At 42.6% G+C, this 27,302-nt stretch overlaps 1 protein-coding gene across 2 annotated transcripts in view; it reads right to left on the reverse strand.

Moving 5' to 3' along the window:
* The window catches only part of LOC129655701 (protein argonaute-4), a 34,635-nt gene extending 13,378 nt beyond the window's left edge, over nucleotides 1-21,257 (reverse strand). For both annotated transcript variants that reach the window (XM_055586419.1, XM_055586418.1), the window contains exons 1-13: nucleotides 20,856-21,257; nucleotides 14,209-14,374; nucleotides 12,401-12,521; nucleotides 9,337-9,518; nucleotides 9,026-9,162; nucleotides 8,801-8,935; nucleotides 7,705-7,792; nucleotides 4,267-4,414; nucleotides 3,902-4,021; nucleotides 3,650-3,778; nucleotides 3,323-3,456; nucleotides 2,024-2,208; nucleotides 622-781 (exon numbers count right to left, since the gene is read on the reverse strand). In XM_055586419.1, the coding sequence (XP_055442394.1) occupies nucleotides 622-781; nucleotides 2,024-2,208; nucleotides 3,323-3,456; nucleotides 3,650-3,778; nucleotides 3,902-4,021; nucleotides 4,267-4,414; nucleotides 7,705-7,792; nucleotides 8,801-8,935; nucleotides 9,026-9,162; nucleotides 9,337-9,518; nucleotides 12,401-12,521; nucleotides 14,209-14,374; nucleotides 20,856-20,874 (1,724 nt within the window). In that variant the 5' untranslated portion in view covers nucleotides 20,875-21,257. The remainder of the gene's footprint in view (nucleotides 1-621; nucleotides 782-2,023; nucleotides 2,209-3,322; nucleotides 3,457-3,649; nucleotides 3,779-3,901; nucleotides 4,022-4,266; nucleotides 4,415-7,704; nucleotides 7,793-8,800; nucleotides 8,936-9,025; nucleotides 9,163-9,336; nucleotides 9,519-12,400; nucleotides 12,522-14,208; nucleotides 14,375-20,855) is intronic.
* Nucleotides 21,258-27,302: the final 6,045 nt, after the last annotated feature.

Here is a 27,302-nt window from a genome sequence, read left to right on the forward strand (position 1 = left end):
TGGTTGGGAAGATCCCCTGGAGAAGGAAATGGCAACCCACTCCAGTATTCTTGCCTGGAGAATCCCCTGGGCAGAGGAGCCTGGCAGGCTACAGTCCACGGGGTTGCAAGAGTCAGACACAACTTGGCGACTAAACCACCACCAAAGGAAAAACTTTCCCAGAACAGTCTCTCTTAGGATCCTGGGATTTCTACAGTGGATGCTGAACTGCAGGATGCACACGAAACCCCAAGACGCGAGACTTAAGGAAGAGAACAAAGCTCGTCTCCATCCCTATTCTGTGTTTCTCCATAGTGTTTATCACTTTGACCATGTAATTTACAACTATTTTACTTATTGTGTATACACACACACACACACACGTCGGGCCAGGCCCGCCAGGCTCCTGTGAGCCATCAGGGAAGTCTAGTGGTACCATCAGGGGTTATCTACTGAGAGGGGCCACAAGGAAGCCTGATGAAGAGCTGGACATGTTCTATATTTAACCTGGGTGGTGGTTACATGAGTGCATATGTGTATCAGAAAAAGTAACCAAGGGGTATATTTGAGATCTGTTTTAGTGTAAATCATGTAAGTTAGATTTTAAAAAACAAATGGAAAATACAGAGTTCAGGATCTTACCTTTGATGAGGTACAAGCACGTTGTTAATTCCTCCAAGCTTTGCGTTTATCTTCAGGCAAAGGTTGGAAAGGGTTTGAGGTGAGGTCTTCACTACGTTTTTCACCTGGACACATTGTGTAGCCATTCCTAGGAGTGTATCTCCAACACGCTTCACCTCCGCTACAAAAATAAGTTTATTAATTCATTGTAAATGTTGCTATATTCTCCAAAATCCTAGAAGTAAAGCGGAAAACTCCTACATGTTAACTTTCACAGAGTGCCTACCATATATTGTACACTGTGCTACCAGCTTTTCACATGTGGTCCTTTTATCTGCTAAACCCCGAGGGCAATTCTTTTTTTTTGGATAGGTCCTCTCCCTTCCCTTCTCTCTTGCAGGCCTGGAAGCCAGCCCACTTCCTCTGTTCCACCATGCTGCCTGCCACCACTCACTCAAAAGCCTGTTGAGGTTCCTTTTCTCACAGGACTGGTCTGGGCGAAGAAATTAATCTCCCCAGCTCCTCCTCCTTAGTACACACACCAGCCCTTTGAATTTTAAGGGATTCTTTTCCTTCCTCCACCCCCCTCCCTGCTCTAAACACAACAGAAAAAGAGACGCTAACAAAAGATACAAATATACAGAGAGCTGAAGACATTTTATAAAGTTCAAATTGCTGGTCTATGTAGTCTCCAAAGCCTTTGCTTAGATGATAGCCAAAAGAAATTTTTATCATTCCTCTTAGAAGAGATACAAACTAAGCAGTTCCTGTTCTGGAAGTGGTAGGTTCCTCCATCCTGATACTCCTAAGTGCTTCTCACCAGACATTCTAGTTCTCCCTACTTTGGGGGCTACGGTAGACTTGCACTGCCCTCATTCCCACTGCATTTTCTGCCCCCTATCCCAGGTTGGGTGGGCCATATAGTTGGCTGTGGCCAAGAAACTGCAGAAGTTAAGAACCCTCCAGAGACTTCTCTGTTGGTTGGATGGTTGACTCTGCCCTTCCAATGCAGGGAGCGTGAGTCTGAACCCTGGTTGAACAAAGACCACAAATGCCTCGGGGTGTAGCCAAAACAACTCCCCCACAAAAAAAAACACAAAATAAATAAAAACCTCCCCAGGCTTTCTGTGTTAAAAAAAAAAAAAAAAAAAAAAAGCAAATCTCCAGAGTTCTTTTCTCTCTGCTTTGGGGCCAGCAACATTCCAAACAGTGACTGGGTTCCAGAGTGAAAATGGTATGATGACATGGAGCAGAGGCTGTAATTTACCTTCAATGGACACACAGCAAGAGCAAAAAAAACCTTTGTTGTTTTGAGCCACTGAGAGTTTGGGGTTGTATTTGACTGCAGCATAGCCTAGTTTATCCTGAATGCTACACCAGTTACTTGAAATCATCCCTCATTCAACATTAAAGGGGTCCATACCATATACTGGCGTCTTCCCAGGCAGGATAACCACTATAAGCTGCAGGCCCACATACGTCATTTTCAGGTGTTTAAACATGGGCTCCACGCTGTCCGCACCTTGTGCGTACTTGCAAAAACACGGCTGACCCTGGATGGGCATTCCTGCATCCTTAGAGATTTTACGGAGCTGGTCCGTGAAACTCCTGTTAAAATACAACCCGTGGCACAGGGCTTTCATTTCAGGGCACATTCTCAGCATTTAGCTCCCTCTAAGATATTTCTTTCAGTTCTGTAAATTTTTAGCCAAAATTATTAACAAACAAACAAAAAAAGCCCATCTTTAACTGGTGGCCAAAAACAGCCTAGAAGTTCTATCACTGCAATTATAATGCAGAAGATTCTGTATTACTAAACTATCAGAGTATCATTTGGAATTTTTAAAAAATTATGCCTCAGCTGGGCCTCAGGGCCTAGAATAGCAATCCTGTTCAAAGAATTTCTTTAAACATTCAAGTCAGTGATTCAGGACCGAAGATAAAAGCAAGGTCAAAATTTCAGGTAACGTGTATTTTGGCAAGCCAGGTACAAGAATAGCTGGGTAAGCTTGTGTTCAACTGAGAACACTGAAACACTCTGTCACAAAATCACCATATTTAGGATTATATTCAAACTCATAACAGATTTGATTCCGTAACAATGCCAAAGAAAACATCATTTTAAGAAAAAGCAAAATTCACAGTCAAGTTTTAAATTTTAGATTTGAGAAGTTACTCCAGTCTATGTATAAAGTTTTCAGGATAATTTCTTTTGTGCATTTGCCAACATTTTGTAGGATTCCTTTCTTTCACCCTAGTTCGCTTTTCCTGTGGTAATTTTTCCACCCTTCTCACTAACTTCCTTTATATAGATAACTGCATCTGTAAGATGTGAACCAAAGATCTGAATCAGTGACCTTGCAGTAAGACAAGCTCCCTAGTTAATTACAATGATTAAAAATGAACTAGTTTTTATCTTAGCTGGAAAGATACAATTAACCCCAAAGGAAGCTTCACTAAGAACTCAAGAAATTGCCAATCAGCACCACTTCAACCTTGTTAGTCACAGATTTCTGCTCTAAATGTAGGAAGCTGAGTCAGATTCTCAAGGTAATTCCCAAGTTTGCAATTCATTATAAGAACAATGTCTTTTTCCTATAGCCAGATGGTGTCACTATGGGAGTCAGGGATTCAGTGCCAGTGTACACAGCACATTCACATAGAGATGGTATTTTCATATCTGCAAGGGATATTACTAAGCTGAAAATATGAAGATACTCACTTTAGCAAATCTTCCCTACATTGTTTCTGAGGCGCAAAACAAGCAACTGCCCAAACTTTAATTTCAATGCCAGCATAAAACTGCTTTCCTCGCATGTCCCAGACACCCTGGTTGGGTGTGGCTACAGTTTTATTCTTTAAAACAAACAAACGAAAGAAACAAAAGAGAAAAGACATTACAATCTAAGTCCATTTTAAAGTTGATGAGAGGATACATAAAACTCTATTTGATATTAGTCAAAAGACAAAAAGCAGCAATGAGCAAAGCAATGGGTAAATTCAGTGTGGTATTGCTGGAAGAAACTTGCTGAATAAAACCAAGGCTTACCCGGCCCCCGTACTGCAGCATTGGTGCTGGAAGAACCCTGCCTGTGAGCTCTGTCATTTCATTGTGGACAACAATACCAAATTCTTTAAGGTATGGGTCAGGTCCACCCACCATGCTGTTACTCTTCACCTAAAGAACAGGAAAGCCTGCATATATAAAAACCAAAGAGTAACTGTGTCCCATCCGGCATTTTCTATTGTTTCTTTTTTTAATCTGAAAGCTAGCTTATCTTAAAGACCATGCCTTACTGACCAGTCTACTGATTTCTTCCTGTCGGTCAGGAGCAGATCTTGCTGTGGCCTTGATCATCGTGGAAGTCTGATTGTCTGTGAGCTTCTTTATACATCGCTGTCCTGCCACTATATTACAAACCTATCAAGAGGCAAAGAAGAATTAGTTTGTGTCTTGGGCTTCTGTATCTTAAGATTTGCTGAAGTGCAGCTTACATCTTCCATTTCCAAACAAATGAAAATTCTGCTATAAGGTGAAGTTACCCGTCCAAAATATTTCAGAGATTAATATTAAATTCTATCACTAGTTTAGAACATGACTTTAAAACACACAAGCACACATTCAAGAGATTGGCAGACTGGAAAAGAAAATTTAGTTTAGCTTACCTCAAGTGGCAAGTATGTATGCTTTTGTTCTTGTCCCACTTGGAGACAGGGAAGATGGGGGTATTTCAGCTGCAGATTGTACTTCTGCTTAAAATATTGAGCTACTGTACATTCCATAGCTTGACCATTTTCTAACTGTAAGGGAAAACTATAAGAGAGAATATCTTTTTAGAAATTTCCTCATGCTCTTTTTTTTTTTTTAAACAAGCAAGCAAACAAAAGCCTACTAACATTTTCTACCTTGACCAATCACTTAAAAAACAAAGGTCAATCTTTATTTAGCCATTTTCACTTAAGCCATCTTAGTATTTAATCAAGACAGCGATTGTGTTGGAATTTTCCATGTTTGTTTGTTGAAGCTAGGATGAGAAAAAAATTTAATTAAAATGGAAAAAGAACTTATATTAAGAAGAAGCTGCAGAACCAGAAAATACACAGATTCACTAAAGGTCCGTTAACACTTATCAATATAAATACAATCTCTTGCTGGCTTTTTTTTTTTTTTTTTTTTTTTTGCTGCACTGGTCTTAGTTGCAGCATGCAATTCCCTGACCAGGGATCAAACCTGGGCCTCCTGCATTGGGAGCATGGAGTCTTAATCACTGGACCACCAGCAAGTCCCTCTTGCTGACTTCTTAGAGATGCTGCTGCTGCTGCTAAGTTGCTGCAGTCATGTCCGACTCTGTGCGACCCCATAGACGGCAGCCCACCAGGCTCCTCTGTCCATGGGATTCTCCAGGCAAGAACACTGGAGTGGGTTGCCATTTCCTCCTCCAATGCATGAAAGTGAAAAGTCAAAGTGAAGTCGCTCAGTCGTGTCCAACTCTTAGCGACCCCATGGACTGCAGCCCACCAGGCTCCTATGTCCATGGGATTTTCCAGGCAAGAGTACTGGAGTGGGGTGCCATTGCCTTCTCCTCTTGGAGATGAGTAAATGCAAATAAGGTCCTGGACCATCTACATACGAGTTTTAATTGCTAAGAGAACTTCTGGTAAAATGAGTGCAGCATAGTTACTGGGGTCACATTTTTAGATCCCTAAACCAGGACAAATATATGTGGATTTGGAGGCCACAAAACCAAAGACATGAACTTGAGACCATGTCAAGATACTTGATACAAACTGGAGACTGTGATTTAAGAGACTCCTTATTTGGCTCTTCCAGGAGACAAATTATCTCAAACAACTTGGCACAATAATAACTTTAATCTTGTTTTTTAACTGCTAATGCCCCATGAAGTAATAATGCAGTGAGGATCATTTATGTGATATTTAAATCTATGTGCTTTTAATTTTTAAGCAAAAATTATATAGTTCTATAAGTTTAATTATTCTTATAGGGTGTGCTGTGCTGTGCTTGGTCACTCAGTTGTGTCCGACTCTTTTGCGACCACATTGACTGCAGCCAGTCAGGCTGCTCTGTCCATGAATCCTCCAGGCAAGAATACTGGAGTGGGTGGCAAACCCTCCTCCAGGGGATCGTCCCAACCCAGGGATCAAACCCAGGTCTCCTGTATTGCAACCAGATTCTTTACCTCTGAGCCACCAGGGAAGCCCATTCTTATAGGGTAACATGCAGTAATTAAATGATGAAAAAAGACATGATTTTAAAGAAAAACCAAAAAAAAAAATGCTATACTCTGTCACTATAACAAATGCTATAGTGACTTTTATTTTCCCTAGAGAATGCATTCAATGGTATAACACGAAGAATAAATAGAATATCACTTTACAACTCAAGAAATTCATGTGACGTGTACATGAGTTCATACTGAAGAATGTATCCAAATCAGACTGAATTGATATGCTACATTTATCCAGAGGCCACTCTAAAATTTCAGTTATCTAGAGCAAAGTCACGTAGGTGATTTTGATTACACTTGTTTGAAAAAGTCTTCTTAGTAAGTATGTAAAATAATGTAAAGTTAATATAGTTAAGTTCATGCTCTTAGAAAAGCCAATATTTATATTTATGCCAGACATGAGTTTAATGATCTTGATTACAAGAATAAAAGTTACATATATGGTAATTTTAAAAGCACTTGCATATATATTTTCTCATTAGGCACAGTTCACAGTGGATTAGAAGTTAGGTGATTAGAAAAATGAAATTGAGGAAGGATAAATGAATCTGCTACTGGAGGCATGCCATACACACTGACAGCTGGAAGAAATGACAGTTAGCTACAAAAGGGGGGAGAAAAATCCACATAAAACTCAAAGCAATATATATCTTTCCATGACAGCTTTTATGACATACAGTTCTTAATAGATCCTTTTGGGCCATGCATTGAGAATTACAACACTAGAATAAATGATGTTTATAATGATGATTCTGCATCATTATATGAAAGTTGATCTATGTTCAGCATATTTTAAAGGCAAGGAAAACATTTTATTAGTATTTCTATCAAAAACATTTAAAAGCTCTTTAAAAGCTTTGGTGTTTAAAATGAAGATCTGGGTGAGTTTTTTAATTATAATGTGTGTGTGCATGCTAAGTCACTTCAGTTGTGTCCAACTCTTTGTGACCCTTTGGATTGTAGCCCTCCAGGCTCCTCTATCCATGGAATTCTTCTGGAGTGGGCTGCCATGCCCTCATTCAGGGGATCTTCCTGGCCCAGGGATCGAACCCATGACTCTTGTGTCTCCTGCATTGGCAGGTGGGTTCTTTACCACTAGCGCTAAAATGGGATACCAATTTCTCAAATTATTATAGTAGCTTCCTTCGATACAAAAAACGTAATGGTACAATTTTAGATGTGGTTAACATAGCATCTGGTCCCATCACTTCATGGGAAATAGATGGGGAAACAGTGGAAACAGTGTCAGACTTTATTTTTTTGGGCTCCAAAATCATTGCAGATGGTGACTGCAGCCATGAAATTAAAAGACGTTTACTCCTTGGAAGAAAAGTTGTGACCAACCTAGATAGCATATTAAAAAGCAGAGACACTACTTTGCCAACTAACGTCCGTCTAGTCAAGGCTGTGGTTTTCCCTGTGGTCATGTATGGATGTGAGAGTTGGACTGTGAAGAAGGCTGAGCGCCAAAGAATTGATGCTTTTGAACTGTGGTGTTGGAGAAGACTCTTGAGAGTCCCTTGGACTGCAAGGAGATCCAACCAGTCCATTCTGAAGGAGATCAGCCCTGGGATTTCTTTGGAAGGAATGATGCTAAAGCTGAAACTCCAGTACTTTGGCCACCTCATGTGAGGAGTTGACTCACTGGAAAAGACTCTGATGCTGGGGGGGATTGGGGGCAGGAGGAGAAGGGGACGACAGAGGATGAGATGGCTGGATGGCATCACTGACTCAATGGACGTGAGTCTGAGTGAACTCCGGGAGTTGGTGATGGACAGGGAGGCCTGGCACGCTGCGATTCATGGGGTCGCAAAGAGTCGGACACGACTGAGCGACTGAACTGAACTGAACATACGTTTGATGACTGGCTGGTCGTCTGGTCACATTACACACTCGATATTTTCGTTTCATCTGTCCACAATGGGTCACCTCAACTTTCAGACCTGAAGTTAAAAAAAACGTCAAAACATCAGTGGTAATTAAAATCATAGTGACCACAAAAAAAAAAAGATTTGAAGGTTTTCTTCAGGAAGGCATGACATTGTACAAGACAAAGTTTGCAAACATATGGGAACAATTTCATCATGCATAGCCAAAAAAGCCTCAGCCAAGCAGAAAAAATTAGAACCCAGATGACTGAAGACTAGCAACCTACTTAAATGTATTACTTCATTCAATAAATATATATCATGCATCAATCATGATTTAGTGCTTACTTAGTCTTAGACCTAGAGGTAGCCCTAATGAAGCTCATGGCATAATGAGAGAAGATAGCTAACAAGTAAAGAAGCAAAGAAATTCTGAGAATAAACAAACTTGTATTATTGTATTAATCTGAGAAATCTTAGAAATCTGAGACTCACTCATCCTGATCCTTCTCTAAGCTTCTCCAGGAAGCCAGGAGGAGGGCCACCCTGAACCCCAGAGCATAGAAGGAAGACACAGGGGAATGCAGGGAGATGAGGGATGGGGGAAGGGGAGCAAGAACAGCTTGTGAAGTTAGACACCTGGGGAAACACACACACTCCCACACACACACACACAGGCAAGCACCAGGGGTATCCATCTCTGCCCCAATCAGAGAACACTGGGGGAACATCACAGAAGGAGTGGGTGCCCATGAGACATTTCAGTCCTTCCGTTTTATTAAAATAAAGGTTTTCAAGTAACTAAAAGTAACAGTTACTAAGTGCCTGACATGTGCTAGAAGTTCATACACCCAGTTGCATTTAATTCTCACAGCAACCTTACAAGATTCATACTATTATTTTTACCCTAGAGATGAGTACACTAAGGCTTACAGTGGTTAAGTAACTTGCCCAAAGCCCCAGTGATAGAACTGGCAGGAATGGGATGGAAGCCCAGGGGTGTCTGGGCTTCCATCTGTAAGACAGTGCTCCTTGGACCACACTGAGCTGCCTGACCAAGACCACAATGATGCAAATACCTACCTCTGATTTCTTTGGTAAACTTGACACGCTGGGAGTCTGTTAGAGGTTTGGTTTGTTCATTGATGTTCTGAATGTCTAAAACCTCACACATGAACTCAATGATAGGCTGAGCCCGGTAGAAAGCAGTTGCAGATACTAAAACAGCGAAGGATACTTAGCTTCAGAGAAAGGGAAAAGACCAAAAAACCAGCCCAAAGAGTAAATGGTAACGGAGTTCCATCCTACCATCAATATTGAGCATCATATTCCACATGGCCGGTCTCACGGACTGATGAAAGCCAAACCAAACCTCCCTGCCCCCTCCCAGAGGGTGGTAGTAACCTTCAGGAGGTGAGAAAAAGGAGCGACCCACTGGAGTGTACCTGAAGAAACAAGAATTTGCATGCTTCACAATAAAAACTTGAAAGGATCTTTCATTTCACTCTCAACTTTGTAAACTGAAACTAAGTTTGAACTATGACTTATGCAGAAGTCATGGGCACCAATGCAACCTACCAACAAAAGTCTGACATTTGTGGCAAAGAATTCAAACTAACCTCATGGAGGGAAGGTGTCTTGTGATAACATCAAGTGCTTGAACTGAGTCATCTGGGACTTCATTCAAGTGCCCGGCCAAAGCTTCTAAAAGTAACTGAAGGCTCACAACTGATACCCACTGAACAGACACTTTAAAGGTTTGGTCTTTACCCTCACCTGGAAGGGTCACTTCCATATCAACCTAAGGAAAAATACATATACAGACACATTTACAAAGGCTGAGAGACTCCAGGAATAGTCAATATAGTATACCTATAAGGATATCTAACACTTTCTGTAATTGCTAAACATTGGAAACAACCAATGCTCCATCAGTAGGGGGATAATTTAATATTGAATATTATATAATAGTTAAAAATAAAGTAGATGCTACAACATAGATGAACCTTAAAAACATTATGCTAAGTGAAATAGCCAGACATAAAATGACAAATATTGTATGATTCCTCTTATATGAGGTACCTAGAAAAAAATTAATAAAGACTAGAACAGTGGTTACCAGAGATAGGGGAGGAGGAAATAGGGACTTGCTGTTTAATGGGTACAGAGTTTCAGTTTGGGATGATGAAAAGTTCTACAGATGGATAGTGGTCATGGTCACATAACAATATGTATATATTTAATGCCACTGAATTGTAGTCGCTTCAGTCGTGTCCGACTCTGTGAGACCCCATAGACGGCAGCCCATGAGGCTCCCCCGTCCCTGGGATTCTCCAGGCAAGAACACTGGAGTGGGTTGCCATTTCCTTCTCCAATGCACGAAAGTGAAAAGTGAAAATGAAGTCGCTCAGTCGTGTCTGACTCTTAGCGACCCCATGGACTGCGGCCACCAGGCTCCACCGTCCATGAGATTTTCCAGGCAAGAGTGCTGGAGTGGGGTGCCATTGCCTTCTCCAGAATTGTACACTTAAGAATGGTTAAAATAGTAAATTTTATGTTATATATTATTTAACCACGATAAAAAAAATTTTTTAAGTAAGGTAGATGGAAAGATCTCCCAGATATATTGTTAAGTGAAAAATGAAAAAATAAATCACAGAACAATATGCAAACAAATAATACCATATATAAACATGCAGAAATGGGCTTCCCTGATGGCTCAGTGGTAAAGAATCCACCTGCAATGCAGGAAACAGGTTTGATCCCTGGGCCAGAACTATCCCCTGGAGAAGGAAATGGCAACCTACTCCAGTATTCTTGCCTGGGAAATCCCACGAACAGAGGAGCTTGGCAGGCTACAGCCCATGGGGTCGCAGAAGAGTGAGACACCTCTTAGCGACTAAACAACAACAACAACAACAAGCATGTATAAGTAGCTAATGCACATAAAAGTACCTGAAAGGACACACACCGGACTATTATAGTAGTTTCCTCGGAAAACGAAAATGGGATTGAGGATGCGAGCAGGTGGGGAAGCAGGAAACCATAGCATTTCTAGACTGTCTGAATATGTTTATAACGAGTATATAATTATGTATTGCTTTTAAATTTTAAGAGCAAATGTCTTAAAAAGTTATTGTGGTATTATAAATATTTTCATAAGTGAGTGTTACACAATATTTTACAAGTAATAAAAATTCTACTGTTCAGATTCAGGTGGCACTTTCACACTGTGAGAAAATTGGAACATATGTAAAGATGAAATTAGTTCAGTTCAGTCACTCAGTCGTGTCTGACTCTTTGCGACCCCACGGACTGCAGCACGCCAGGCTTCCTTGTCCATCAGCAACTCTCGGAGCTTATTCAAACTCATGTCCATCGAGTCGGTGATGCCATCCAACCATCTCATCCTCTGTCGTCCCCTTCTCCTCCCACCTTCAATCTTTCCCAGGATCAGGGTCTTTTCAAATGAGTTGGCTCTTCGCATCAGGTGGCCAAAGTATTGGAGTTTCAGCTTCAACATCAGTCCTTCCAATGAATATTCAGGACTGATTTCCTTTAGGGTGGACTGGTTGGATCTCCTTGCAGTCCAAGGGACTCTCAAGAGTCTTCTCCAACACCACAGTTCAAAAGCATCAATTCTTCAGTGCTCAGCTTTCTTTATAGTCCAACTCTCACATCCATACATGACTACTGGAAAATCCATAGCTTTGACTAGGCGGACCTTTGTCGGCAAAGTAATGTCTCTGCTTTTTAATATGCTGTCTAGGTTGGTCATAATGTTTCTTCCAAGGAGTAAGCATCTTTTAATTTCATGGCTGCAGTCACCATCTGCAGTGATCTTGGAGCCCCCCAAAACAAAGTCTGGCATTGTTTCCATTGTTTCCCCATCTATTTCCCATGAAGTGATGGGACCAGATGCCAGGATCTTAGTTTTCTGAATGTTGAGTTTTAAGCCAACTTTTTCACTCTCCTCTTTCTCTTTCATCAAGAGGCTCTTTAGTTCTTCTTTGCTTTCTGCCATAAGGGTGGTGTCATCTGCAAATCTGAGGTTATTGATATTTCTCCTGGCAATCTTGATTCCAGCTTGTGCTTCATCCAGCCCGGCATTTTGCATGATATACTCTGCATATAAGTTAAATAAGCAGGGTGACAATATACAACCTTGACGTACTCCTTTCCTGATTTGGAACCAGTCTGTTGCTCTGTCCAGTTCTAACTGTTGCTTCTTGACCTGCATACAGATTTCTCAGGAGGCAGGTCAGGTGGTCTGGTATTCCCATCGCTTTAAGAATTTCCCATAGTTTGTGGAAATAATCAACCTAAATTCTAACAGTCAATTATTGATTAATTAAAAAACAAGAGAATATGTACAGAATAACAAATCTATCATCACCATGAGAAACAGCTTTAAGAACTGAATTGTCTGGATTTCCCTGGTGGTCCAGTGGCTAAGGCTCCATGCTCCCAAAGCAGGGGGCCAGGGGTTCGATCCCTGGTCAGGGATGTAGATCCCACATGCTGCAACTAAGACCTAACACGGTCAAAGAAATAAATAAAAACAAATATTTAAAAAAAAAAAAAAAGAACTGAATTGTCATTAGAAAGGGAAACATCTTTGTCCTATGTAATTACTACTAAATGACCTAGGTCTAATAAACGTTTCTTGCTATTAACACTTACCCTATCCCGTCCAATTGGCAGTGGATGTGCTGTGTACATGTTTCTTTTGCCATCATAGCCAGGCTGCCGATCACCAAATATTTGCATCTTGAAGTGCCGCACCATTGTATCTACTACCTCCCTTAACAGTAATGGAGACAGTGGAGGTTAGCTCTGAGAAATGGTGGTGAACAGGAAACTATCACTATACCTTAATTATCTAAATTCGGGTCAAAACTCCTTGGAAGACCTCCCTGGTGGTCCAGTGGTTAAGACTTCCTGGAGAAGTCTTGAGACTTGGGTTCCTGGAGAACCCAACTCAGAAGGTAGGGGTTCGATTCCTGGTTGGAGAGCTAAGATGCCAGCAATATTGTAACAAAGTCTTTCTCTAACTACACTATTATAACACACACACACACACACACACACACACACACACACACACATTATGTGTATATTACATGTACATATAATATACACACATGTATACACACATGCATGCACGCACACATCTTACATAATATATGTGCAACACATATACATGCTTACTCGCTCAGTCATGTCCAACTCTTTGTGACCCCATGGACTGTAGCCTGCCAGGCTACTCTGTCCATGGGGATTCTCCAGGCAAGAATACTGGAGTGGGTTGCCATGCCCGCCTCCAGGGGATCTTCCTGACCCAGGGATTGAACCCAGGTCTCCCGTATTGCAGGTAGCCTCTTTACTGTCTTAAGAGATACATATTTACAATATACATATATACCATATGTATGTATCTATACATACATACACACATAAAATCAATGGCCCATCCTCAATCTGTACCTTCCATCCTTGTTTTATTTTTATTCATAGAGGTTATCATCAGCTAGCAATAATATGTTTTATTTGTTTATTCATTTATTTTTGGACTTTTCCCCCGTTATAGCATAAGTTCCTCGAGGGTAGGAACTGTTGCCTGTTTTTTCATGTTATATTCCCAGGACACAGAACAATGCCTGACATACAATGAGCACTATATGTTGACTGAATCAATATTAGCCATTACTATCACGTCTATTACTGTTGGTTTCAGTTATACAACAGTCAAACAATTAAAGGCTTACATGAGACTGAACTATACCAGAAAGCCAAAAAATTGATCTACAATGAGAAAAAAATCAAGCCACAAAAAAAAAATATTTCACTTGACAGTAAAAGTATTCATGAAAAGGCAAGAACTATAATATTAATGACTGTCTGAGTATCAGTGAAGAAACAGAGACAAGGAAAGTGAGTGATCTCAGCACACTAGAATAAGATCTGTTACAGGGCTATATCTTCACCCTTGGTAAATTCCTGTTATACAGACCACAATACTTAAATCATCCTATCTAGACCCCTCTTGGATAATGCTAGAATCAAACAGAGCTTCTCTCTGAGTTTAATTTCTTCAATACCCCAAGATGATTCTTCTGTCTTTACACTTACATTTTTCTCATGTCCAATGCCAACACTTAATAATAAAATTTGAATTTCCAGATAGTTCCCTTTTCCATGGATATCAATGGTTTCATCTACTTCTTATAAATTTCTGCTACCTTTGGACAGTGAAAGAGGGACAATTCTTCATTCATTATTTACTGACTGAAGGATGATGTGTCCAGTACTCTGCTAGCATCTATGAAGGAGAACCAAGTACGAGATAGCATATCTGCTATCAAGAAACTCACTGTCTTAGAGAAAAACAAAGCCTACATGTTAAAAGAGTTTAGAGAACAAGATGATTCATAATAAATAAACTAGGTGTATTTAAACACATACAGAAGTCTATTCTTTTTAATCCTTACCTGTTGACTCTACGAGGCCGTTTTTCTGGTTTAATATCCACATCATAGTGATACACATCTATTTTGGGAATCTGAACCTGGAAATGGTTGGCTAACAGTCGAATTGGTTTTCCGACAGTTCCAAGGCCAGGACGACGAGGTGGCTGAAACAGGCTGGCTGGAGGTCCTGAAGAGATTGAAAGATTATTTGATGTGCTATTGTTTGTGAAAGATAATATTCCCTTCATCACGATGATGATGATAGCTACAGCTGGGAATCCCCTGGCAGTCCAGCGGTTAGGACTCTGCACTGACAATGCCCAGGACCCAGCTTCAGTCCCTGGTCAGGGAACTAAATTCCACCAAGCTGTGCAGCCCCGCCAAAACAAAACAAAAACAGCTACAATTATTGTGATCTTATCATTCGCTGAACATACTCCGATATAAAAAGTTATGTCAAAAGCTTTTTGGCCTAAGATTCTCTAGATTTCTAAATATTTTTTCCATGCTGCTATTATTTTGAATAAGGGGAATGTCAATAGTAGGTACAATACGATGAACTCTCAGATGCACTCTACTGTCTAAAACCTTTTATCAGTATCAGTAGATCTACAGCTAGGTTTACAAAATTGTATGCATTTTAAAATAAAATCATCTCTAAACTCTGGAGGCCATCATCAGTTCATGCTGGAGATGATCCATTAATCCTCCCCAAATTAGCTTGATTGTTATAGTTTTGTACAGACTGTCAGAGATTAAATAGCAGCTATCTTTATCAATTTAATTGCTAATTTAGATAGTGAAACAATACCAATGAAGCTAGACTTTCTTCCTTATAACCTGATATTTTAAAAATCTGGACAATCTGATATTTTCTGACCATAAGATTTAGTTTATTTCTTCAACAAACATTTATTCATATATTCCATGTCTAAGCTGTACTGTAGATTCAAGAAAAAGATAGAACCTCTGCATTCAAGGAACTGACAGTCTAGACCAGCAGTTCTCAACTTGGGGGAGCTTTTGTCCCCCAGTAAACATTTGCCAAATATGTGGAGACCTTCTTGGTTGTCACGAATTGGGGGATACTGGCAATGCACATGACAGCCCCCCAAAATATAGAAGTATTCATCCAAAGTATTGAATAGTACTGAGGCTGAGAAACCCTGGTCTAGATACAGCAGTCATTCCAAATTATTCTATTGATGGTTTACAAGATATTCTATAAAAAAGAAAGGTTTCCATCAGCTAAAAAAGCCCTACATATTCTCTTCCCTTCTTAAAACTCCAATATATATATTATCACATTAAATTCTCTAACAAGTCATGTAACAAATAAGCTTGTTTAATTCATCATTTACCTGACTTATTTTTCCCTAGAACACACACACATGCACACACACGCTAACTCTTTCTCTGTTTTTAAAATCAAACATCTATTAATAGTCAGTAAATTAGGGTTTAAGGAAACAGTCTGGGAAATATCTGTCTACAGAAAACCTTATTCCTTTCTGATGATATTGTCAAATAGACACTGGTCCAAAAAATAAACACTTTTTCTGCTACGAATAAGTGTTGAGTAAAGTGAGCTGAATTTACAAAGGAAAGTTACAACAGGTTCTCTTGTTGCAATGGTATTTCACCAGGAACAAAGACAATTCACCAAGGAGAGAACACTTTGAAGTAAGAAGCTGTTCTGGTCCAATATCACTCAGGAAAATCAAAGCAAACACTTCAATGAAATTTGTGTTGACAGATCACCACACGCTAATTCCTAAAATACTGAAAATCTTTTCATGTATTAAATTCACTGTTCATTCTTTCCCTGAATTATACTCGTCCTTCAAAACTCTGGTCAAGTGCAACCTCCTTGGAAAGCTTTTCCAGACTCTCCTAGGCTAGAGGATGCATCTTCTGTGTCCCCAAGATCTTTTGTATAGGGAACATGTAGGACAAGTATCTAGAAACAACTTGTTAAATTACTGTTTCCTTCACTAGACTGTAAACTTTAGAAGAAATGGACTTCCAATTCAAAGTTATCTTAAAACCTAATTCAATGATAAGCACATTGTAGGAATTCAATAAATGCTGAATTGAACAGTACTAATAATCTCTGTAGCAGTTTCAGATAGAAACAAAACAGAAATCTAGTCATTTCTAAAATTAAAGAATTGATTATTTTTCATTAAAACAAAAGCACATAATTTATACTAAAAACTATTTCTTGGAGTTGAGTTCCATTTCTAGTGAACAAGGGGATCTACTCTGGGTGTGATAAGGCATTTATAAACAATGTAAGAAGTAGATAATAAATAACATCAGAGGTGGACAGGTATACTGAATTCACCCAACTAAATCATATAGATAAGTCAGCCTTGCATATTCCAAGATACACTTAAGCAATCACTGTATCACAAACCCAGCTTTATGATAGAAATTTGCAAACAAAAATCTGCATCAAATGACTTGCCCAAGGACATATGACTTGGATTTTAAATCACAACTAGAATCTAGGTCTCCTAACTCCCAGTTCAGGGCTTTTTCTTCTTCAGTATATTTCACAATCCTATGGCATTTATACTTCTCAGAAGTACTTGATGCTCTTTAAAGAGACAGAGTAAATGAAGGCAGAGTAAATGAAGGAAAGGGATTAAGAAGTTGAGAAAAGCAAATAGTGTGTTTCTTTTCCATGGCAAGAGAGAAAAGTTAGAAAGTGAGTGATCATTCCTTTTAATAAGTTTAGAAGATTTATTTAGAAAAATATATTCTAAACTTCTCCATCCCCAAAGCTGGTTTCTTTGAATTTATCAAGCAACTTCTGAAGAAATAAAGTCTGGAACCAAACTGCCTGGGTTTCAACCCTGGTTTTACCACTCCCTAACTGCATGACCTAGGGTCAGTTTCTTAGCCAATCAGTTTCCTTATCTATAAAATGGAAGAGTTATGATAATAATAGCACCTATCTCATAAGGCTATTGTGAGGATCTCATGAGGTGATGTACATAAAAGGCTTGATGTGCCATGCTGCATCGGAGAAGGCAATGACACCTCACTCCAGTACTCTTGCCTGGAAAATCCCATGGACAGAGGAGCCTGGAAGGCTGCAGTCCATGGGGTTGCTGAGGGTCGGCCACAACTGAGCGACTTCACGTTCACTTTTCACTTTCATGCATTGGAGAAGGAAATGGCAACCCACTCCAGTGTTCTTGCCTGGAGAATCCCAGGGACGGGGGAGCCTGGTGGGCTACTGTCTATGGGGTCGCCCAGAGTCAGACACGACTGAAGTGACTTAGCAGCAGCAGCAGCAGCCATGCTGCATGGACTGTAGCCTGCCAGGTTCCTCTGTCCATGGGATTCTCCAGGCAAGAATACTGGAGTGGGTTGTCATGCCCTCCTCCAGGGGATCTTCAACCCAGGGATCGAACCCACGTCTCTTTAGGCTCCTGCATTGGCAGACGGGTTCTTTACCCCGAGCACCACATGGGAAGCCCAAAAGGCTTAACACAGTGCCTCATAATGGTAAGCACTCGATAAGTGTTAGCTATTATGATTGCCACTAAGTCACTTCAGTCGTGTCCGACTCTGTGCGACCCCATAGACGGCAGCCCACCAGGCTCCCCCGTCCCTGGGATTCTCCAGGCAAGAACACTGGAGTGGGTTGCCATTTCCTTCTCCAATGCATGAAAGTGAAAAGTGAAAGCGAAGTTGCTCAGTCATGTCCGACTCTTCGTGACCCCATGGACTGCAGCCCATCAGGCTCCTCTGTCCATGGGATTTTCCAGGCAAGAGTACTGGAGTGGGGTGCCATTTGCATTTGTATATAAATGTTACAGTTATTTCTCAAAGGTCCTCATGTTGGGAGCATCTCAAGAACTTAGTGACAAAATCTGAGAATTACATCTTCCAAAAAGGTAACTCAACACAGACTGGATGAAGTCAGCTTAACAGAAGAGGAGGGCATTAGCCTAGAAGCCAGGTGATCCAGACTCATCCTCATCATTTAGCCTTGAGCCCCCGATATAGTCACTTACGCTCTCTGAACCTTATCTGTAAAATGGGGATAATACCTTCCTTACCTACCTCACAGAGGATCAAATGAACTAACAGCTAAGAAAGCACTTTCCAAACTGTAAAGCACTGTAAAAAATAAATGTTAGCACACTGGTAAAGAATACACCTGCCAATACAGGAGACATAAGAAATGTGGGTTCAATTCCACATTGGGTTCAATCCCTGGGTGGGGAAGATCCCCTGGAGTAGGAAATGGCAAACCATTTCAGTATCTTTGTCGAGAGAATTCTATGGACAGTCCATGGTGTGCAGAGTCGGACACAACTGAGCACGCATGCACTATTAATATGACAATGTTAGTTACTCATCATGTCCGACTCTTTTGTGACCCCATGGACTGTAGCCCGCCAGGCTCCTCTGTCCATGGGATTCTCCAGGAAAGAATCCTGGAGTGGGTTGCCATTTCATCCTCCAGGGGACCTTCCCAACCCAGGGATCGAACATGGGTCTCCTGCATTGCAGGCAGACTCTTTACCACTGAGGCACCAGGGAAGCCCTACTATTAATATAAACAAAATAACTGGTAATCTAATCTAAATCTTCCTAGTTGTTGTTAGAAATTGAAACTGGGTGAGAGAGAGCAGAGCAAGACTAAACATGCTCCAGTGATTGTTCAAGTGAGGAGGGAACAGTGCAACAGATGTATGTGCTTCAACAAAGAAGCAAGAAAGCTTCTCTAGGTTCTTGGCCTGAAATATCCCACAAGACTAGCAACTCCCTTTGCTCTGATTCTATGCTCAACAAGCAGCTTCTTGTTATTAATTGGGTTTCCAAGGTACTGTGACACCAAAAATGGAGTTTGCTAGACAGCAGGCAAGAAAATATTCCAACCGACAGAAAAGATCTGTGTTGGCTCTTTCATTAGTATCTTGTAAATGTGGTTAGTGAGAATTAATTTTCCATAATCCTGGGTGAACTGATAAGCCCTCAAACCCGCAAAAGCTAAAAAAAAAAAAAAAGTCCCTGGGATGTTTCTAACACCACCAGATTGATCTTTTCCGTGAAATTTAGTTTGTATACAGTTACAAAGCCTCTTTCAATATCAGCTCATAAAGCCAACAGTTGATTCAATTATAACCTACTAACAGGGAAGGGAGGGAAGAAACATTTGTTGAGTATTTTCAATGCATTACTATCTACAATAAGACTTCTCACATACATTACCTTATTTCATTCTCACAGTGATCTTGCAGGACATAATTATTACTACCCTCATTTTATAGATGAGGAAATGAAAGTTCAAAGGAATTAAATAATTTGCCCAAGGTTATACAACTATTAAATTGCTATATTGGATTTGAACAGAAGTCTGTTACATTCCTAAAGACCAGATCCTGCTTTTAGCTGGAGGATGTAGCTGAAATAACCCAGTGTAATACTCACATTGAGGTTTATCAAATAATATTAATGTGACAAAATCAATTTATTTTTCAGAGGCATATGAAATTTGACTATGAAGTCCTTTAAAAAATACTCTAAGCAGCAAATAAAGGTGGAGTTGGATCATTCAGCCATGTAAACAAGTTTTAGGTAAACACACCTTCAAAGTTTTCAAACTCAAATGGTAGACTGAGTTTTCTATGCACTAAAAAAATGAAATACTCTACAACTAAGTCAACTATGTAGATAAGGCATAATATTAAAGTTAATTCTAACACAGACCCCCTAAACCCTGACCTACATTAGAAACTTGGGATTCCAAGTGGGAGCTCCAGACTTCAACCTGCAGGGCATTTCTTACAATCTGGAATAGTTCTTCTGGTTTGGGCAAAGTTGGGGAGATAACCAGAGGCCATTCATAACGACGAGGAATTACAGTTTCCAAAGCACTTTCTCCTTCATTTGATCCTCACAACTACTTCTAACCCAATTAGAAGATACTCAGGGCATTAAAGCTTGAGCTGGAGTCGCCGGTGGGTAACTCGCCTGTCACGGAGGCGCTAGGACAGACCACTGCGGGTCTGCTGCGCAGAATGACAGGTAGACACAGGCATAGACACATATTCCTCGAGACTTCAGGGCCTTTGAGAAAGGGTGGGGACTTTGCCCCTTGCCTTCAGGGCAAAGGAGAAGTGTTTAGGGGAAGTTCTTCTTCCTTATCTGACGGTTCTGGACTGTCTGCCAGGGCAAAGAAAAATAAGGGTGCGGCCCCAAGCCAAAATATCCCTGGTGGTGGAGTCCTTCCCGGTCCGGTCCGGGCCAGGCCCCCGCTGCGTACCTGGCACAGTCGTTCCTTCTATGACCCAGACTGGCCTCGCCTCCACCCTGGAGCACAAACCACCTCCCTGAGGTTGGGTCAGCTCTCCCTTCTACCTAGGGGCGTGGGTCACCTTCCTGGGCCTCCCCCTCCTTAGACCTAGAGAACTGGCTCATCTCTCCAGGCTGGGACGCGGAACCCGTCCCCCCGCCGCCCGCCTCCCGAGGCCGGGGTCAGCTCTCTCCGCCTTGTGCAGTGAGGCACGGCCCCGTTCCCCCAGGCCTGACGGCCCAACCCAGGTACGCACGAGCCGATCCGGGCCACCCGGAGCGGCCAGCCCTCCCGCCCGCCCAGGCTTCCCGGGGTCCGGTCCGGGTCCCGGCTCGAGCGCACTCCTCACCCGGTCCCAGCGCTTCCATGGCGGCGGCGGGGGCCGCCTCGCCCCGGTCCCCGGCGCCTCCCGCTCCGGGCCCCGCCGCCGCCGCCGCCGCCGCCGCGTAACGCTTGATCTCCGGAATATTGGCGCTCGGGGTGCGCCGCGGAGACGCGGGCACTGGGCAAGGGGCGGCGGCGGCGCCCGGCCCGGGGACAGGGACCCGGCTCCCGCGGCTCTTCCGGCCTCAGCGACAACAAAAACAATCCCCGCCGCAGCCGCGGCTGCCAGCGGGAGCGGGAGCGGGAGCCAGCGCGCGCGCCCGCTGGGCGGGGAGGGGGCACGGGGCGCGGGGCGCGCGGCCCGGGGTCCCGGCTCGCGGAGGGGGCGTGCGCGGCCCGGGACGCCAGGTCCACCCAGCCCGGCGTGGGGCAGGGGCGGGGTGGGGAGGGCGCGGGCGCGCGCCCGAGGAGGGCAGAGCCCGGAGGACTTGTCGGGGGCGCGCGCGCCCGCCCGCACAGCCTTGTGGCCCCGGGCGGCCTTCTCCCGCGGGGATCCGGGGGGGCCTACACACTATCCACCCAGAGTCTCCCAACACCCGGTGGCCGGAGAAAGGTCGCCATTCCAGACTCCGCTGATCAGGACACAGCTCTGCACTTTCGTCGGTGGAAAGTGTCTTGAGATTCACATCGGACACCTCTCCTCCTTCCACCTCGGACCACTTCTTTCTCTTCTGTCTCCTCTTTCTCCACTGTCCTGGGACTGAGAACACCGGGGTCACACGGACGCCGCAATTTCCTTCTATTTCTTCATCCAAGAGTGTACTCCTAGGTGCCCTTCCCGACCCTTGTAGCCGAAAGTACCACCGGAATGGACTATGATAATGATGCATTCTCTCGTTGACTATGCCCTCTGCTCAGCAAGTCACCAGTCACTTCAGAAAGAAAAGTTTTGCTTTCTTGGATGACTTCACGATGGCAGCCAAGAGTCAAAGGAGCAATTCCCAGCTCCATGGTCAGCCCAGTAGACCCAGCATCTGGGACTTTCAGTTGGGACTTTGAGTTGGAGAACATAGGACAAAAGCAGTTTCTAGTCTTCAGAATAAGGCAGCGCTCCCGCTACGAGTTAAAAAGGTACAATGTGTATATCTTGTACTCCTTTGCTAGAGCTGACATTACAAAGTATCAAGGACTGAGTGTTTTAAACAACCAAAAGTAACTTTATTACAGTTATAGAGGATAAACATCCAAGATCCATTGGTTTCTTCTGAGAGCCCGCTCTTTGGCATATACATGATGTCTTCTTCCTGCGTTTTCTCATGGTTTTTCCCCTGTATACAGTCTATGTCCAAATGTCCTCTTCTTGTAAGGACGTCAATCACTCTGGATTAAGGCACACCTTACAGATTTCATTTTACTTTAATTACCTCTCTCTAAAGACCCTCTCTCCAAATACAGTGAGTTCTGAAGTAATGGGACTTAGGATTTTAATGGTGTGTGAATTCTTTGGGGGCACAATCCATCCCATAACATGTGTAGTGAGATAGTCATTTGAGCATCTACAATGTGCAGCCATAGAGCCAAGACATTTTTGTATGATAAAAATGATCTAAACAAATATTCAGGGCACACCATGGCCAGGCACTGTGTTATGGGCTTCACATGTTATTTAGTCTTCTCAACCACCTGTAAGGTAGGTATTATTAAGGAAAGTATTTGTACAGATGAGGAAACTGCACCTCAGGGAAGCTAAGAAAGTCAAGCTCTGCAATACATGATACAGCTGAGAAGCATGGAAAAATTGGAGTTCTAAATCCTGAGTTCTGGTGCTGACTGATTCCATCCCTGGTTGGCTATAGAACTGAGACTTTTAACCAAGTCACTAGACCCTAGTCTGTTGATACCATACGCCAAGTTCTTTCCATAGCACCATGGTGCTTCTCTGTTAAGCCAGATATTAACTGAAAACTATGATAGGGGTCAGAAAGCTTGAAGGGGAATAAGTACTCACTAAATGAACAGAGTAGTAGACAGTTAAGAGGATAAGGAAAACCGACTAAAGGTCAAGTTTTGAGTTAAATCTAATAGCCACCTCCCTTCCCTTCACTCCAGGCTAAATTCTTGCCTTTCACATAGTGCTGGTAGCTTATAGCCTGGTTTGAGACTGACTTTCCCCCTCTCACTTCCTAACAAATTTCCTGCCATATTCTATTTGGTATGCTGAGCAGAGAACATAGCTTGTTTCCTGTACTGAAAATAGCCTCAGAAACCTCAGAGTATGAAATGTACTTGGGCCATAGTCTGGACCGCAGTGCCTCAGTCCCTCAGTCTCTCACCCCTGTCATTCTTGACTGCTGTGAGGATCTACATTCTTCCCAAACTCACTCCCTTTCAAGCAACTACTGCCCCCTTTCTGAAGACCCTTCTGACTGAACCCCCAAAACCAAAGTTCTATAGTCAATAAACTCCCCTAAACCTCAGTATGTTTGACAAGCTCTCCTTCCACTTCCTGCTGTGGCTGAGAAGAAGCTGTACCCCAGAATACCACTTCCCCCTCAGCTCTCTCTGATGGTGCCTGCTCATTCTCCCACACCGCACACATTTACAGGACAGGGTGGGGGATGAGTGTAGAATTGACAATCTATTTGCCACGTCCCCACTTATCCCCGCCCCCTCCCCCCCCCACCCCCGCATGTCACCAAACCTTGAATCCTCATTCTCGTGTTAAAACCAGTTACCATCTTATCAGACTGCTACTACAGGGTTTCCCTTGGTAGTATAATGAGCTCAGCTCTTGGTCTTATGTCTCAATTCAAGACTGGTTCCCATTACATTATAAATCCTTGAGAGCAGGACTTATGCCTTATTTGGGTATTTGGGTTTGTGTTTCTGTTGCCTAACAAGTTGTGTTGTTGTTGTGAAAGTTGTTCAGTCTTGTCCGACTCTTTGCGACCCCATGGAGTGTAGCCTGCTAGGCTCCTCTGTCCATGAAATTCTCCAGGCCAGAATACTGGAGTGGGTAGCTGTTCCATTCTCCAGAGGATTTTCCCAACCCAAAGATCGAACCCAGGTCTCCCACGTTGCAGGCAGATTCTTTACCGTCTGAGCCACCACCTAACATGTTGCTGCTTCTGCTGCTGCTGCTAAGTCGCTTCAGTTGTGTCTGACTCTGTGCAACTCCAGAGACGGCAGCCCACCAGGCTCTGCCATCCCTGGGATTCTCCAGGCAAGAACACTGGAGTGGGTTGCCATTTCCTTCTCCAATGCATGAAAGTGAAAAGTGAAAGTGAAGTCGCTCAGTCGTGTCTGACTCTTCACCACCCCATGGACTGCAGCCTATCAGGCTCCTCTGTCCATGGGATTTTTCAGGCAAGAGTACTGGAGTGGGGTGCCATTGCCTTCTCCGCCTAACATGTTACTTGGCACCAAATGCCTATTTGGGGAAATGTATAGAATAAATAAATGAATGAACAAGTAATGGGTAAACTGTGGGAGCTAGAAATGGTCCAGTGGAGGGGCTTAGGTGGAAAGCTCTGGGTGAATTCCCAGCTTCTCCAGAAGGCAGACTTTCCAATCTGGGTTCATATTCTAGTTCCACAGCATACTAGCTCTACGAACCTGGGACAAGCCCCTTCACCTACTGCTGAAGGAGGTTGTGAGGAAGAAGTTAACCATAGATGTGCATGTTCCTGGGTGTCTGGAACAGAATGAGTGCCCTGCTAAGTCACTTCAGTCATGTCCGACTCTGTGCGACCCCACAGGCGGCAGCCCACCAGGCTCCCCCGTCCCTGGGATTCTCCAGGCAAGAACACTGGAGTGGGTTGCCATTTCCTTCTCCAATGCATGAAAGTGAAAAGTGAAAGTGAAGTCACTCAGTCGTGTCTCTTAGCGACCCCATGGACTGCAGCCTACCAGGCTCCTCCATCCATGGGATTTTGCAGGCAAGAGTACTGGAGTGGGGTGCCATTGCCCCCAGTAGTAACCAATTCTCCTCCTTGCCCTCCTTTCCCACAGCTAAAAGCTGCTCCCCTGCTGCTGTCTTGCTGTCCCCTGAGAGACAGTGAGCTTATGGTCTCAGCTCCGTCCTAGAGAGGGGAGCAGAGCCATCAGCGACTGAGCATGTTTACACATCCGATGTTTGAGCCGTCTGAGGACGGGCACTTGGCGAACCCGTCTGAGAGTGAGAGCCAGAACTCGCTCAGTCAAGGTTTATGAATGGCACTGGCCTTCTCGAATGTATCAGTGCTCCCCCCTGAGACCAGAGGCTGCCAGAGGGAGCCTTGCTAGTGGACGCTGTGCCAGATGGCAGGGCTCCAGCCACCCACGCTGCTTGTGACACTCCAACCCTGGTCTGGGCTGCTGGTCTCTGGTGGTGTTTTGGCTTCCCAGCCTCTCCTCATTCAATCTTTCCACAAGTCTAGAGCTTAAAATCTGAGGAGGAACTTCTTTGCAGTCGATCAACTGGGCTAGGGGCTTTCACTCTTCTTGAGTTGGGGACCCCTTCTTCAAACAAAATTCTTAAGTGGGAGCTGAAGTGTAGCCACTATGTCTGAGGACGGAGACCTGCGTTGCATGTTACTGAGCTAGGCTAGCTGGCCAAGAGACACTGCCTGATATCTCCACAGAATTTCTGCCCACCTGCTCCTACTCCATCGGCAGCCTTGGTCTTCTGCATTAAAAAAAATTGAGATATAGTTCATATAGTATAAAATTCACCATTTTAAAGTGTAAAATTCAGTGGTTTTTAGTGTGTTCTCCAAGTTGTGCCATCATCCCTACCATCTAATTTCAGAACATGTTCATCACCCCAACAGAATGCTTTACCAGTCACTCCCCTCAGTCCCTGGCAACCATTCATTTATTTTCTGCCCTTATGGATTTGCTTCTTCTGAGTATTTCATAGAAATGGCATCATACAATATGTGGTCTTTTATAGCTAGTTTCTTTCACTTAGCATAGTGTTTCCAAAGTTCATCCTTTATCAAATATATGACTTGTAAAACTTTTCTTCCATATTGTAGGATGTCATTTCACTTTTTTTTTTTTTTTTGCCCATGCCATCCAACTTGAGGGATTTTAGTTACCCTACCAGGGATTGAACTCAGGCCCTGGGCAGTGAAAGCATGGAGGCCTAACCACTGGACCGCCAGGGAATTCCCCATTTCACTTTCCTTAGAGTGTCCTTTGAAACACGAAAGGTTTTAATTTAAAAGTCCAATTTTTCTTTCATTGCTTGTGCTTCTTTGTCATATCTAAGAAACCTAATTCAAGATTATGAAGTCTTATTTCTAACTTAAGAGTTTTATAATTTTAGCTCTTAGAGTTCTTTGATCTATTTTGAGTTAACTTATAAGATGCGAGGTAGAGATTCAGATTCATTCCTTTGCATGTGGATACCAAGTTGTCCAGCACCATTTGTTGAAGACTATTTTTTCTCCCAATGAGTCGTCTGGCATCCTTGTCAAGATTAATTGATTGCCTGTAAGGGTTTATTTCTGGACTGTCAATTCCATTCCATAAATCTTATGCCTATTGTTATGCTATTGTAACACTGTCTTGATTGTAGCTTTGTAATAAGTTTTGAAATCAGAAAGTATAAGTCTTCCTATTTTTTTCTAGGATAAACATTTTTTTGCTCATGAGTCTATGAGTCGACTTACGGGCTCTGCAGATCGGGGCTGGGCTTGGTGGAGCTCACTTACAGGCCTGGTCAACTATAGTCCAGCAGGGCGGTTTTGCTCATGTTGGTGATCTCTCTCACTGTCTGGGGCCTGGTGGGGAGAAGTCAGCTGACTTGTCTCTGCTCTGAGTGGCCTCTCATTATACAGCAGCCTAGCCTGGCCATGTGTTCAGGGAGACTTTTCCAAACAGAGGTCCAAGAGAGCAAGTGGAAGTCCCTGAGTCTTCTTGAAACCTCTGCTTAAGACTGGCACCCCATCTAAGTCCTTCAACTTTGTTCTTCTTTTTCAAGATTGTTTTGGCTATTCTGAGCCTCTTGCATTTCCATATGAATTTTAGGATCAACTTGTCCATTTGCACACATGCACACAAAAAAAGGCAGTTGACTTTTCATAGGGATTGCATTTAATCTGTAAATCAATCTGAGGAGTAATGCTGTCTTAACAGTATTGAATATTTCAATCCATGAACACAGGCTATCTTCCCATTTATTTAAGTCTTTAATTTCTTTCAATTTTAATTTTTTAAGTGTGGACACCAAAGCTAATCCTAACATTAGATAATTGAAATTTGCTTCTCAAATTATCAGAACTATCCAAATTTTTTTATTTCAAAGACTCACTAAAAAAAATCTATTATTAGAAAAACCAAAGTCTTATTGCTGTTTTACTCTATTTTTCTATGACTAATGGAAAATTTTTTCATGAGATAAGCAGTTGAGTTTTAACATTTGTGTTCAAAGCCTTTGACTGTGTGGATCACAATAAACTGTGGAAAATTCTGAAAGAGATGGGAA

Source organism: Bubalus kerabau, chromosome 6 (genome assembly GCF_029407905.1).
Source record: "Bubalus kerabau isolate K-KA32 ecotype Philippines breed swamp buffalo chromosome 6, PCC_UOA_SB_1v2, whole genome shotgun sequence".
NCBI classification, from domain to species: domain Eukaryota; kingdom Metazoa; phylum Chordata; class Mammalia; order Artiodactyla; family Bovidae; genus Bubalus; species Bubalus kerabau.